General features: G+C 37.8%; 1 protein-coding gene across 1 annotated transcript in view; it reads right to left on the reverse strand.

Moving 5' to 3' along the window:
• The window catches only part of CNTNAP5 (contactin associated protein family member 5), an 832,800-nt gene that overhangs the window by 308,754 nt on the left and 507,428 nt on the right, over positions 1–16,618 (reverse strand). The window contains exon 9 of the mRNA XM_031651151.1: positions 1,799–1,918. Within this exon, the coding sequence (XP_031507011.1) occupies positions 1,799–1,918 (120 nt within the window). The remainder of the gene's footprint in view (positions 1–1,798; positions 1,919–16,618) is intronic.

The raw sequence follows: 16,618 nt of genomic DNA on the forward strand, positions 1-16,618 counted from the left end.
GACAATTTGCATCAGAATCACTTGAAAAACTCAGTAAACGTGCATTTACTGAATTGGAATTTCTGGGGCTGGGAAATCTGCCTTTTTAGCAAGAGTCCATATGTTAATGACATTTTAAAAATAACCAAGATCCGCTGAGAAGCCTAGTTTTTGACCAGGTTGTTGAACACTATAGGTTACCACAACCATGAAAAGACAACAGGAACACAATTTCTAATTATGTTATAGGGCTTTTGAAGAGCAGCTACCATACAACCATTTTGGAGAGATAAAGTATTACAGAAATGCAAGGACATGGCACCCAATTCCAGGTCACCAGCATTTTCTATGCAGAGAGCATGGGACTTTGTATCCAGATGGGCAAATTACTGTGCTTCCTTCCTCACCATTTCTTTCAATAGTTTTCTTGCGTTTCTGCTGGGGATACCTCATGGTAGTGTTCCTGACTTTACTGCCTCATGAACAATCGCCACTGTGTCTTACTTTTGGTACCCTCTGTATCCAAAATATTGTCTGCCTACAGAAATAACTCCATAAATGTGGTTGCTTTGTTGCCGAAAATCCTGAGGCCTGAGTGCTCAATGAGCCTAAAGAGTCCCCTACCTTCCTGCTTCATTACATGATGCAGCTGGCATCTCTGAAGACCAGTGCTTGAAACAAACAAACAAACAAAAAATGTGTATGTGCCAATTAATGATGTTCACGGTACGAGTGCTTGCATAGCTGGATTTCTTTTTTTTCTTTTCTTTTCTTTTTTTTTTTTTTTTTTTTGAGATGGAGTCTCGCCCTGTCGCCAGACTGGAGTGCAGTGGCACGATCTCGGTTCACGGCAACCTCCGCCTCCCGGGTTCAAGTAAGTCTCGTGCCTCAGCCTCGGGAGTAGCTGGGATTACGGTCACACGCCACCGCACTCAGCTACTTTTTGTATTTTTAGTAGAGACGGGGTTTCACCACGTTGGCCAGGATGGTCTTGATCTCCTGACCTCGTGATCTGCCCGCCTCGGCCTCCCAAAGTGCTGGGGTTACAGGCGTGAGCCACCGCACCTGGCTGCATAGCTGGATTTTTAAATAATGATTACTTCAAGATTTGGTTTTGTGGAAATATATTTCATGGTAAATTAAGGATCAAATGCCGTTTCTAAGCCCCTGTAATGACTGCCTCTTACCGTGTCCTTCCGCATTTAAGAAATAGGTTGTAAGCTGTGAAGAGATTTCCAGAGAAAAGTGAAAAAGCTCACCTTTTTGTTTTGTTTCGGTTAGACATCTAAGAACAACCAGTCTGGCTAGCTGCTCTAAAACACATGATTGTATTTAATCCTCACAGCTCTGGGGGTAGTCACTATTATTCCCATTTCACTGATAAAGCTCAGAGAGACTGTAGTGTTCACCTAAGGGTCATGCATTCCTTGGGGCCAGACTGGAATCAAGCTTCCCAGCTTCCCGAGTCAGGGCTTCCCATTGATTTGCAGTTTTGTTTGTTTGCTTGTTTACCTTTTCTTTGTGTTTTTGAGTTGCAAGAGAGAAAATGCCCTTGGAGGCCCTAAAGAAAACCACTGATAATGAATTCTTGCTTCAATGAAACATTATCAAGACCATTAACAAGTTTTTTTTTCTGTCTCATGAAAATTAACCTAGCTGCCTATTTGCATTACTCACTAGAATACCATTTCCTCCTCAAAGGAGACCAGTTGGTCTTTCAAGGTTTTATTCACGTAGGTAACCCTCTCCAGTGAATTTCTTTTTGCTTCCTACCTTGAAGTGGAGTGGTTAAGTGTGAGGAGGGCTACTGCAACCTTACCGGTGATATTGCAGTACACCTGGAGAGGTCCCAGTGGGCCGCTGCCATCCGAGTCGATGTAGAAGAAGCCAGCTGTGTTCCCCTGGTGCCTGTACACCTCACAGGATTGCTCGTAGATGGCTGGAAAGACAAAGGCAGCAGAGAGAAAACTTGGCTTGGCTCTGCACATCCCTTTGCAGGAATCAGTAACTCCTCCTTAGATTTACTCTATGTGTATTCATTTTCCTTCTTCTACATCCTTGACTTTTTCCCCAAGCCTTAATACACCAGTATCAGTGTCTTGATACTGATGTTTCACATTCAGATTTTCCATTCATCTCTCTCTCTCTCTCTCTTTTATTATTATTTTGTAGACTGCAGTAGTGTGATCATGGCTTATGACACATTGCAGCCTCACACTTCCAGGCTCAAATGATCTTCCAACTCAGTCTCCCGAGTAGCTGGGAGTATAGGTGTGAGCCACCACCCTGGCTAGTTTTTTAAAAAAATGTTTGTAGAGACGGGGTCTCACTCTGTTATCCACGCTGGTCTTGAACTCCTGGCCTGAAGTGATCCTCCTGCCTCAGTCTCTCAAGCTACTGGGATTATAGGCATGATCCAGCAGGCCCAGCCTTATTTTCCATTCATTTAAATTCATTCATTCCTTTAAAATCAGTGCAGAGGTAATGCCTCTCAAAGTGTGGCCCCTCACCTCTTACATGGCCCTCCTCTTTGCTTATCTCTATGACCTTCCTCCTTGTTCCCACTGTATACTGAGCTTGGATCATCCATATACTATTGTGTCTGTTTCAATGGGTTACAGAACCTGTAAGAGTAGAGGTCATATGTCATTTGATGTTGTACCCCAGCATCTAGCAGAGTGCAACAATCACAGCAGGCCCTGAACAAATGTTTGACTCATGAATTAAAAAAATAACTGCTTACATACAGTATGGCTTTTCACTAATGACAGACTTTTTTTTTTTTTTTTCTCTTGAGGTCGAGTCAGCTCTGTTGCCCAGGCTGGAGTGCAGTGGCTTGATCTTGGCTCACTGCAAACTCTGCCTCCCAGGTTCAAGAGATTCTCCTGCCTCAGCTTCCTGAGTAGCTGGGATTACAGGCACGTGCCACCATTCCCAGCTAATTTTTGTATTTTTAGTAGAGACGGTGTTTCCTCTTATTGGTCAGGCTGGTCTTGAACTCCTGACCTCGTGATCCACCCACCTCGGCCTCCCAAAGTGCTGGGATTACATGTGTGACCCACTGCGCCCGACTGAGACTGTCTTATTTTTACGTACCTAGTACTCAGTATAGTACATAACATGTAGCAAGTGCACAATGAAGTTCAGTTTATTTTGACTTAACTATCATTTACTGAGTTCCTAGTATGTGTCAACAGATGCAGCTGCCACCAGAGGATGGAACCATGGAGAAGGCAATCAATCTCTACCCCAGAAAGCTTATAGCTTGGTGGGCAGCCACAAAAGTCTGCATGCTCAGATAGAGGCAGGTTCAAGTGTCCTGAGATAGGGAACTTTGACCAATCTGCAGTTTGGGAAATATATTTTATTAAGCTAACATGAATAAATCTGTTGGGGTACAAAGGAGACATCTGCTGTCTCATACATGAGAATATAGAATGTTGTCTGATGCTTCAGACAGAATGCTGTAGCTCAGAGCAGCAGGTAGATCTCCAATCATGTCACCCTATGATGCTTTAAACACTTCAGTGGCTCCCAACAGCTTTCAAGATATAGTACCAACTCCTCTCCTGAGCCAGCTCCTGCCCCTTGTGACTGATATCCCATCCCAGGAATAGGAAGCTGCAGTTTGTCATGATCAAATGCGAGGGGTACCTCAAATAATTTATTACCAGGAAAGTTATGAAGTCTGAGAGGGTTTGACTTTTTATAAATGAGAGTGAACTCAAGGTTATCCTTGTTCTCATGGCATTCTCTCCTGCGCTCCTGCAAACTTTCCGCAGCAGGAGGTATGTGGGAGTGCCACAATCTGTGCCCCACATTGTGAGCATAATGTACAGATTATTTTTGTTTGCCTAAACCTGATAACACCCTTGGGTGTTTGTCACAAAGGTGAAAATCAGCTCTTGGCTGTGTTGACCTCCCAACCGCTCCTGCATTCCCAGGATGACAGCGATGTGGAAGGAGCTGCTGTTGTCCCACAACAGGTAAACACCACCCCACAGCATGTGAGCAGTTGCAGAGTAAACCCTGGAATCAGAATGGGTGGTTTTGCCTCGCGGGGCTACCCCTTACTCCCTGTGGAAGCGTGGACAAGCTACTTCACCTGTGCTAGGCAACCTCTAAGGTAATTCCCGTGACGGACAGATACTTCCTGGGATTCATGTTCTGCTGATAAAATCATGTCCTCCCTCCAAGTGGGCTGAACTTACTGACTTGCTCTAACAAATAGAATATGATAGTGTGGTGGATATCATTTCCAAGATTAGATTATTAAAAAAAATGACTTCCATCTTGGGTGCTTCTAGATCACTAACTGGTAGAAGCCAACTCCCATGTAACAAGGCAGCCCTTGCAAGAAGTCCAAGGGAGTGAGCCTGGAAGTTTCAGCAGTATGCCTTGCGAATGGGCACCAAAGTAAGATCCCCACATCAAGCCTTAAAATGAAAGCAGTCCTGTGGACATCTTTATTGCAGGTGCATGAGAGACCGAGCCAGAACCACCCAGCTAAGCTGCGTACGGACCCAGAGACACTCCGAGATGATAACGTCTGTTGTTTCCAGGTGTTGTTTTAGAATCCTTCATTACAATAGGTAGCTAATCAACTCTCAAAGCATAAATTGTCTCATCAGACTACAGTAACTCAAAACGAGCCTCCCTCATACTGTTGTAGTAAGGATTCAAAGGCGTAATCCACCTAAGGCACATAGAAAGTGCTTGATTAATATGAGTCTATATTATTAATAGTAGTAGTATTGTTTCATGACTTGTTGCCTCTCCTTTTTTTAATACTATTTTCTATAATTTTTAAAAGTTAAATATAATAACAATTACTTTTTTCTTTCATTCCTTTCTTTCTTTCAGCCTAGAATAACAGTTCTTAAACACTAAAAGAAAATGAAAACAAATGAATTTAACCAGGATTAAAGCAACCTTGAAATTTAATATTTTCTTTTTCACTTTCTTTTTACAGAAAATTTCAAATACGAAGAGCACAGAGAGTAAGAAAAGGATCCTGCTAGCATCACAACCAGCTTCAGCAACTCCCAGTATATCGCTCATCTTCCATCATCTATATTCTCAGTGCATCAGTTCTTTTGCTGTATAAAAACAAAGACACATAAAACTCCAAATTTGACTTTAAATCACGACTAAGCCATGATTCTGCAGGCCAGCCATTGAGTCTGGGATTCGCTGGGCAGTCCATGCCTCTGCAGCCAGCTGCTGGGTCAGCTGGGCTGGGTGGTAGTAAGCTGTAGTTCTTTGCTTCGGCCCACGTGACCTCTCACACTCTAGCAGGGAAATTTACATGGTACAACCTCCCAGAACAGCAAGAAACCAAGTACTTGTCAGGCCTCTGCTTGCATGATGTTTGCTGATGCCCCATTGCCCAAGGCAAATCACTTGAGCCGTCCAAAATTCTCAGGTAAAAATCCCAAGAAGCTAAATGAAATGGAGCAATAGGGTAGACATGGATTTTATCATTGTTTGACTTCACTGAACAGGTCACACTGCATGGGGATGTGAACATAAAATAAATGTTTATTTCACTAAGTCGTTGAGATCTTGGAGTCATTTACCACCTTAGTTAACCTACTGTTCTTGATATACTTGTTCCTTAAATGCTGGCTCAGTAACTGGGAGATCTCTGAGGGCAAAGCCTGGTAACAGCATTGCCATTTATGGACACTGTAAATGAGTTCATAAAATATAAGTACTTTGCCCAAAGACAAACCAGCTGGTAGGTGGTTAATCTAATGCTATCATCCCTTCCTGATTTATTAATGGGAATGCTTTACAAAACTGAAACATCCTTCATCAATTATTTGATTTCCCTAAACTACAATATTATTTGGGAAAAGCGAGTTACATGGTTGATGCTTTCCCTTTAGTTCATCAGTTTCAAAATGCTGAAATGTTTCCCTAGGGTGTCCCGAAATAACCAATGAAAATATTTTTAGTATTACTAGGAATGTATAGATTTAAACATATTTGATATTGAAACAGTAGTTTGACTAGTAGGATGAATCCTACCAAAAAATTTTAAAATATAAAAATAAATTTGATAACCTCATTTTAAACAATATTGCTGTTATATTATGAAACTATTAAACATAGCAAGAAAAAGCTAATAATTATCAACTGAAACTAAATGATTTATCATAAAAGATAAAATATAAAATGCAAACATTAGATAAAATTCTGCAATATAGCTTAGAGTTGGTAATGAGCTTAAACTCATAATTTAATGCTTTTTAAAAATGATATATTTTCACATATAGACCACTGAAAGTGCAAGAAGCAACCTAATGCACAGATAGTTGTCTCTAAATAAAAGTTCTCACATAAAAGGAACAAAGATTTTACTGAGTCAATTTCTGGACCATGAAAAGTACAGAATGAAAGTGGAATGTCTTGTTTTGCCTAAAAACAAGACTTTTATTAAAGACTGGAATTATCTCAAAATGGTCCAGGAGTCAATTTGATGGGACAATTTGGGCATAAAAAAGAATAGTCACTTTGATTGTTAAATATATACAATTTATTAGTTTCTATCAATCAATTTATGTATGTATGCATGTATGTATGTATTTATGTATCTATCTATCTACCTACCTAGCATCTATCTTGTCTCTCTACTCAAGTCCATTGGTCCCCTTTGAAGTTTAATAGAGAATGAAGTCATGTTCTGAATATTAGAAAGAATAGAGATCATATCCTGCCTTTCTTGTATAAATGTATTTGGATGCTACTTAACAGTCCATTAAAAAAATCTTTAGAGAATAACCAAACCAGAATCTGCAAAAGAATACTAGAATTTGAAAATCATCCTTTAGTAATGCCCAGTGAGGTAAAGGATTAGACAATGATTGTCAAGGACTGCTAAACCATTAGGTGGAATATTAATGGGATATTTTAGTCTATGGATTCAATTTAAAACACCCGAACTCATGGGTCAATCTTAATATCATGAAAAGTGATTATCAGAGTGCCTCTAATGTGGCACAATAAGACATAACACGATCTAAAACACATTCTTTTTTTATTTTTTATTTTTTATTTTTTTATTTTATTCTTTTTATTTAGGTTGAAGTAAAGTTAAGGCAAAATACCTACACATATAAGTGACAATATCAACATAGTGCTCATTGTCTGATACACAAAGGCATAACACTCAAGCAAAAAGTGAAAACAGAAAGATTTAAAAGTCAACAGAGGAAAATAACATTTATCAATAATGTATAAAGAAACATAAACATTTAAAAATATTGCAATGCCACGTGTATATCTGAAACAAGTATTCTGGGGAAATATCTGGAAATCTTAGGCTCTACACATTAAACAGATAATAAAATTTATATATTGCTTCATGAGCAGTATATTTTCTATTAGTTTATTGTCTGTATGAAGAATATTTTCTTTATTCTGTATTTTCTTTATTCTGTTATTTTTTTCATTCCAAGTTAGAAATCCCAAGGAATATCCTTTCAATGAGAATTTAATACTTACTCATGTTACAAAATTTTCATTTCTAGAAACCAAGATAGAAAAGCTCTCTCCAGGTCAAATTAACTTGTCAAGTTGATCTTGGTACCCATTACTGCATAAAGAGCACTGCTAACTAGCAGATATATTTCGAGGTAGCAAGAAAGGAGAATAATAATCAATATTTGGTATGTTCCTCTTTTCTTACCTGCTTCCAACTCTCTTCAGATTTTCGAGATAAGCAAGATTAATTTTTTACCAGACAGGTGAATCTGAAGAGGGTTGGGAGCAGGTAAGAAAAGAGAAACATACCAAATTTAAATTATTTTAAAAATGACAAAATGCACTGGGAATCCAATGACGCAAACTTGTTTATGAAGTGTTTATGGCTAAAAAGCATAAATTTGGCAGACAGTGTTAAATAATACCTATATTGCTATTTATATTTTTGTCTATGGGTAGAAATTTTAAGCTCTTAAAAGTGCACATAATCGTTGACCCAATATTTTCCCTGGTAAGAATTAAGCTGTAGAAAATAACCATAGATGCAAACAATTAAGGAAAAAGATCTCATAACGGTACTATTAAATTACCAAAACCTGAAATCAACACAAATGTCCAATATTGGCATCCTAACTTGTAAAACACATTCTTGCCAAAAAAATTGAAGCTAAATGTATTCGAGCCCCAAGATCTAAACACCAATTTACAGCAAGACGCCAACATGCCCAGCCACACTGTTAAGAAGGCAATTAGTTAAATCTAGAATACAGGAATGTTTGACTTAGTGTCTTCAACAAAAATGGCAAAAATGGAGTTGAAATGCAAAAGATATATCAGCCCATCAAACACTATGCCTAGATCTTGTTTAGACCCTAATTCAAACACATTAAAGAAAAGATGAGGAAGGAAGGAAGGAAGGAAGAGAGGGAGGGAGGGAGGGAGGGAGGGGAGATGTTTTAAGATAACCACAACAATTATAGATCAGATTTTATAACAGATTATATTAAATATTTCTAATTTTGATAGGTACAATAATGGCAGTGTGATTATGTTTTAAAAGATGAGTTGTCCTGTGTTAGAGTTATTCACTATAAATACTGTAGTTGTAGTAAAATTATATGTCCACAATTTGTTTTTAAGATGCTCCATCAGCTGTGCACAGTGGTTCACACCTGTAATTCCAACATTTTGGGAGGCTGAGGTGGGACAATCACTTGAGGCTGAGAGCTCGAGACCAGCCTGAGCAACATAATTAGATCTCTGTTTCTACGAAAAATTTAAAATCAGCTGGTTGCAGTGGCTTGTACCTGTAGTCTCTGCTACCCAGGAAAGCTGAAGCAGAAGAATAGCCTGAGCCCAAGAGTTTGAGGCTGCAGTGAGCTATGATTATTCCATTCACTCCAGCCTGGGTGACACAGTAAGATCCTGTCTCAGTTGAAAAAATAAATAGATAAATACATAAATAAATACATAAATAAATAAACTGTTGCATCAAACAAGTGAGGATGGGATAGTAGAAAAAAAATGGGAGAATATTGATAACTGTTGAGCCTGAGTGAAGAATACATGTAGGACAATTACATGATATTATCTTTCTTTTTTTTTTTTTTTTTTGATGGAGTCTTGCTCTGTCACCAGACTGGAGTGCAGTGGCATGATCGCAGCTCACTACAACCTCCGACTCACTGGTTCAAGCTATTCTCCTGCCTCAGCCTCCCGAGTGGTTGGGATTACAGGCACACGCCACTATGCCCAGCTAATTTTTGTATTTTTCACAGAGATGGGGGTTTCACCATGTTGGCTAGGCTGGTCTCGAACTCCTGACCTCGTGATCCGCCCACCTCTGCTTCCCAAAGTGCTGGGATTACAGGTGTGAGCCACCGCGCCCAGCTGATTTTATCTAAGTATCTTCTGGATTCTTCTGACTTGCTGTAATATGGGATATTGAGCTACCAATCTGGTTACAGTTGTCTCCCCAAAGCATCTCCTTAAGCTGGATATTCCTTTTAAAACTGGTCTTTTTCACGAAACATAATTCCCTTGAAATCCATTCAAGCTTTGCGATGTCTCAGTTGTCAATTCCAGTTTCACTGCTGAGTAGTATTCCATAATATGGACATACTACAATTTAATAATTAATCCATTGAAGAACATCTGGGTTGTTTCCGTTTTAAGCTATTTCAGTTGTAGCATTTTAAAATTCTAGAAGGTTGGTTTTTTTCCTTTAAATATTATTTTCTCTAATAGCATGTGATGCTTGACTCATTGATGCAAAATTTCATTCATGTCTCTGAGAATATTAATCCTATTACAGTGCCTTTGATCCTTTCTTTGCTCTGTATAGGCTGTTCCCTTTAAGCTGTGCTTGTTTGGTTAGTTGCTTTAATTGTTGTGTGTTTTGTTTTGGTCTCCATCTTATATTTCATGTGATACTGCTTTCTGGGATGTTCTCTCATATTTGACAGTGGTCCCTGAAATACTACTTGGTATTTCTAAACGAATGCCTGTGGTTTGCCTTCCATGGACTTTAATGTAGGCTTATCTGGTTGAAGAATTTTGTGAGAAATGCTCATGTTAGTGTCTTTTGTCTTTCTCTTGGTCTTGTTAGAGTCTGTGATTTAGAGGATGTATGCTTGGCTGCTGAATATCTGGGAGCTGAAGAGAAGAAGGCCAGGTCTTAGCATTCTCTTTATATAAATGTTTTCATACGGTACCCCAGTTTCCATATGGTATAACCTCCTTCAACCATACAAGTTTTCTCCCAGTTTTAGGAATTCTGTTTTCTCCAAAAGAACAACTTCTAGTCTTCTCTCTCAGTGGTGAGGGAGCAAGCACCAAGTGTCCACCATTGGAAAGAAGATGGATAATCTAGCTCCTTTTAACACAGATGTGGATTTACTCTTCCTGTATTTATCGTACCTTCACCTTCGTTTGCAAAGGTGGCTGATGATTCCTGTTTTTGTGCCTTTGGGGGGTTTTGTAATGTGGATTTGTTTGTTTCTTGGATTTCACTACATGTAAATTAAGATTCAGCATTTTAATTATGTTAATCTGTTACCTGTTACCATTCGTCTACTCACTTTCTGCTTTCTGCATTTTCTTGCCCTTTTCTCCTGTGTTTTTTGCGTCTCTCTCTCTCTCTGAGTGGTGGTGTTGTTTTTCGGCGGGGGGCGGGGGGTTGTGTGTGTGCCCTGTATTTGTCTTCTTTTGTCATGCCATTGTGTTGGATTCGAGTTGTGTCAATTTAAGCCAAACTAGAACTACATTTACTAGAATTCCTTTTCTTGCATAGTTTCTGGTCAGCATATCCCACAATAGACATTTTGCACGAGATGTGGCAGGTGCAAGAGCATAGCACAGACATTGATTCCATGTGTGTAAGGTCAATGAAGGGCATGAGGTGCTACTGTAGATCACACACATCATTGCTCATCTTCTGATACATGTTACTAGTGTGTGGCAGCCACACCAGCTGCTACTCCAGATGGGCTACCTTCTCCTTCAGTTTCCCTAATTTCTAGCCAGGTGAATTCTCAGTCTCCTATGAGAACCCCATTACTGAAGTGGCTGTTTTGGAGATGGTAAAAGGCAAAGAGTTCCTCTGATTTGCTGCTGACTTACAGAGCCATTTAAACAAACAAACAAACAAACAAAAAACATTTACTATTCTTCATGAGGAGTGTAAGGAAGTAAAGTTAAACACACATGTGCAATTCACCAACTCTTCCAGGAAGTACAAACATACACGTTTGTTCATTAAATTATGCTGCCTACCCTGCTTGCCTAACACATTGTGGAACAAATACTCCACACACAGTTATTGAGAATGCACTTGTTTTTCACTAACTCTAAGGTAAGCTCTGAGGAAACTGCATGCAAAAAAAAAGACATGGTTCTAAATCTCAAGTAATTCAGGGTCTGAAACTTACCAAAATTAATCTCAATCTAGACACAAAATGTAAATTGACCTGTTCCCATAAAAGAAAAAAATAGAAAAAGTATTTAAAGAGCTCCCCCAACCCATGAGCTTGAGGCTGCAATTAACCACATTTTTTGCCATTGCATTCCAGTCTGGGAGCCTGGGTCACAGAGTACACAGAGTAATACTCCATCTCCAAAAAAAAAAAAAAAAGAAGCTCCCTCAGATAATAGAGTAAGATGATAATATTGTGAGATTAAATGGTTTCTCAAATGAACCTTTTAAAGAACAAACCATCTCACTGGTACTTCTATTTCTCCAAAGAACAGAAAAAGAAAGATATCTTCTCATCTTCCACATTCGTTAGGTAAAGTAAATGCAAAGCTGATCCTTAACTTGACAAATATCATAAAGAAAGAAAAAATTATGGAATCACTCATGAATATCGATCACAAAATTTTAAGTATAGGATCAGCAAACAGAACCAAATAACATATTTTAAAATTGCATAATGACCAAGGGAATGTTTAATCCAAAAAATCAAGAGATATTCAATATTTAAAAATTTCTTTAAATATTTAAATAAATAATTCACAATTATAGATAGTTGTTGATAAAGGCAACTCAAATCAGTAGAAAAACAAAAAACAATTACATGTGGTATTGAGATAATTGGGAAACTATATGGAAAAAGATGAAATTAAATCCACTCCTCATACTACAGACCGGGATCAAATTTTAATTGAGTCAGAGATTTAAATTTTGAAAATAGAATACATACATGTACTAGAGGAAAACAAGGCTGAATTTCTATATAAATTAGAAGCAGCAAAAGTACTACTAACAATGATTTAAAATCCAGAAGCAATAAAAGAAAATATAGATGAATTTCCTAATATTCAAAATAAATTTAAAAAAATAAACAACCTTTTTGAATGGCAAAATATATAATAAACAAAAAAAGGGCAAATGGACAAACTGGGAAAAATTATAATTTGCATCACAAAGCACTAACATTTCTAATATATTTTTACAAGTTAAAAACAAAGACAAAATAGGTAACAACCTATAGGAATATATGCTCATGATATGAGTGGACACTCACAGAAAAATAAATACAAATAAATCTAAAACACATAAAAGATGTCTGTCGTTACTTATAGAAAAATAAGTGCTAATGAAAATGAGAATATTAGTTTATATTATAGGAGAAAGACCTTTTCCCTAGCAGGCTTAGCAGTGGAGTATTGTCAATCTTTTGGATCATTGCTAATTTGATATGTGAAAAATTGGATCTCAGTGGCATTTTCTTTAGCATTTATTTTTTTCCTATAAGCAAGGTCAGACAAATTTTTATGTGTTTTAGATTTATTTGCATTTATTTTTCTATTGAGTGTTCACTCATATCATGAGCATATATAATCTATTGGATCATTGCTAATTTTACATATATACATATATATATATGTCCATTTGCCCTTTTATTTATGTATATATGTATGACTAAGAGGGAATGCAAAAATTATACAAATCCTAAATGTGGAATTCAGCAATATCTAGCAAAATTACAGATACATCTAAACTTTGACCCAGAAACACCATGTCTAGTGATCTTCTGGTAAAAAATGGGCGGAAAAAGATGTTTCCATATTTTTTAAAAAACACGATTTGTGCTTGCAAAAAGAGAGAAATCATCCCCGGTGTTCATCAATTGAGGACTAGTTGAATAAACTATGTTGCATTCACACAGTATAGTTCAGCTTTGAACAGGAAAGAAGCATCCCCACATGTAATACTGCAAGCTGGGCTTCCAAATATATGGTTAGGAGAGAAAAGAAGAGACAATGTATGCATAATATGCTAATGTTTCCCTAATAAATGGGGTATGAACTTATTTGTATTTGTTCATTTAAAAAAAACAGTATTTTTATAAAGGTTATGTATAGAGAACGGAAAGGAAGAGGAAGAAGGAATAAGAATAAAAGCAAGACTTGTTTGAAGAAGTCGTATTTTGTTGGTTTTACATTAAAGGCAACATAAACAAGCATTTTTTGAATGGCTTGTAATTGTAAAGTTATCATCTTTTCTGCAGAGGTAGGGAAGACACCATAAATGTTCCCTCCATTAAGGCAGGTTTTCAAATGTGAGTAGGTGTTCACTATGTGAGTGCAGGATGGCTCCTTCTCAGCACGGAACAGCAACAGTGCAACAAGGGTGCAACATGGTGACGTATCAGAGTAATATGTATGTTTGTCAAGACTAAATCCCAGGCTTCCTCACCCCAGAAAGCCTTTCCATATCGTCAGTCTGAGTTAGGTAGCCCTCCTCTCTCTTTCCCCAACTCTATGTATGGAAATCCTTGGATCAGCATTTTGACCTCTCTTGTTAGACCATATATTTCTAGAGCACAGAGATGTTTTCTAAATTTAAATGATATACGTTTAATTAATATTAGTTGAATGTCCCCTCTTTTGGTAAAAGTTAAATTGAGCTAAACTTAAAGATTCTATGGCAATATCTTTGTTCTCTGCAATGCCTCGTAGAGCTCAAGACAAAGAGATTACCATCCACTGTATATGAAATGACTTGATACTTCTTACACAAGTTCTAAATTAACATTGAAGGTCATCTTTGGGGAAATCATCACGTTTTCTGTTGGGAAGAAGATGACAGTGTGAAGGAAAAGCAAAACAAACATTATGAGTAACGAGATTTGTCTTCATTAGAAAAAAACAGTAACTAGTAATCCTATTGTTGCATTGGAAGGTCTAATATTAGGGGTACACATAGAGATAGGTGCTCTTCAATGAAAAAGACAATGATAGACATATTAAGGCTCTTCAGAATTGCTTTTTATATTAATGAGAACAGATGTATAATGTAGCTGGACAGAGCAGATGGATCAGTGTTTTCATTTTTGAGGAAAATAGTCTGAGTATAGTTCTGGCAGCTAATTTATTGCCTAAGGTACAATTTGAAATGTCCTTGTGATGCCCACTCTCATTAAAGATAATGATAGTATTCAGACAGCAAAATAGTTTTATTTAGACCTCACCTTTTCAAGTACCAAGGTCAGAGCTGTAATGTTTCTGCACCGCCATTTATATTCCTATTGTAAAACTATAGAAATAGACAAGAAGCTCAGTACATATTTTTAAGGCCTTAAAAATGTATCAGTCCTGTTTCTTCCTTTGCTTCCTATGTCCCTAGCAATATAATATTTACCACATGATTGCGTCTTTAGTTACAGATCTCCATGCACAGCCTACAGACATCAATAGGATCAAATTAATTCTAGTAATTAAGTAAATGCTTGTGAAGCATTTTGCATTTAGCAGCCATTTATTTAATTAAGTTTATCAAACCTCTTGTGCAGTAGGTTTGTGGGACTTTGCCTTGGCCTTATTTCAGTGAAGAAAAGAAAAATAAATATGTTAAAACTAATGAGAGTGCTGAAATTAGTTCAAACAATGTGTCAGGGGATTAAATTAGAAAATAGATCTTTTGGTGTCCCAGTCTGCACATAGCTGGTACAGGCTGAAAATAGACATAGGTTCTGTAACATTTTCATTACCTAAAAGGAGGTTAGTAAAGATGGAACCAGATTAGTGGTTGCTATGGATTAGAAATGGAGATAAGAGAGTGCAGGTATGGCTATAAGATGATTGTCTTAATTTGCTGTCTACTATAATAGGGTATGTGAGACCTAGTAATTTATAAAGAACAAAGTTTTATTTTTTGTGGTTCTAGAGGCTTGCAAGTCCAAGGTCCAGGGGACTGCATCTAGTGAGGACCTTCTTCCTATATCATCCCACGGTAGAAAGTGGAATGGCAGGGAGAGAGAGAGACAGAGATAGAGATAGAGAGAGAGAGAGACACACACACACAGAGAGAGAGAGAGAGAGAGAGAGAGGAAGGGGAAAACTCATCCTTTGATGAGAAACACAGTAACTAACCCACTCCCATAATAACAACATTAACCCATTCACGAAGTCAGAGCACTCATGACCTAATATGCTCTTACAGATCTCACATCCCAACACTGTTGCATTAAGCATTAAGTTTTCAACATGTGACCTTTGGAAAACACATTCAAACCACAGCAAGGATAGCAGGAGGAATCCTCACGATGAAACTATTCTGCATCTTGATTATGGCGGTGACTGTGCAAGTCTACATGTGGTTAAAATTCCATGGAACTAAACACACACACAACTGAGTGCATGTAAAAATGGTACAATCTGAGTGAGTTCCACATATTATACCAACATCAATTTCCTTTTAAATATTGTACCATAGATATGCCAGATATTAGCACTGGGGAAACTGGGACACACAGAAACTCACAGTGCTTTTTTTTTTTGCTCAAGGTTTACTATAAATTATGTCAAAGTACAAAGTCAAAAAAGGAGGCAGGAGGATGAGTCAGCAATCTCACTTGCAGGTACATATTTAAGAGAAATGAAAACATGTGCCCAAATAAAAGCTGACATATGCATGTCCATTATTCATAATAGTCAAAAAGTGCAAACAACCCAAAAACCTACCAACCAATGAACTGATAAACAAATGTGGTATTTCCATACCATGAAATATTACTAGGCAGTGAAAAGGAATGAGCCATGCTACAACACAGATAGATCGTGAAAACATGATAAATGAAAGAAGCCAGTCACAGGCGAGCATATATTGTATGATTCCGTTTATGTTAAATGTCCAAATTAGGCAAGCCTACAGAGAGAGAAAGTACATCAGTGACTGCAGGGACTGGAGGTGGAGGAGGGGAGATGAGGAATGACTTATGTGGATGGGGTTACTTTTTGGCGCATCGAAATGTTCTACAATTAAGATAGTGATGATGGCTTGCATAGCCATGTGAATATGCTAAAAACCACTAACCTGTATACTTTAAATGTGTGGTCTATAAAATACGCCTCAATCAACCTGAAAAAAAGTTACAGGATGGGATGTTATGTTGTAGGACAGGTCCCAAAAGATGTTTCAGGCTCCAAGGACACGCTGCACCACAGCCTGGTGTCTGCTTGATTTGGCCTGTGGTGTCTGATTAGGGCAACACCACCAGCCAGATGACCTCTGGCTCTGTGAGAGAGGCAAAGAAAGCACTGTGCCTGCCTCCAACTTCACCACCCAAGCCCACATCTGTACTTCATTTTCTTCTTAAAAACCACCACACATTTTATTAAAGATAAAATGTAGCAACAGTCGCTAAAT

The sequence above is a fragment of the Papio anubis genome, chromosome 10 (assembly GCF_008728515.1).
Source record: "Papio anubis isolate 15944 chromosome 10, Panubis1.0, whole genome shotgun sequence".
NCBI classification, from domain to species: domain Eukaryota; kingdom Metazoa; phylum Chordata; class Mammalia; order Primates; family Cercopithecidae; genus Papio; species Papio anubis.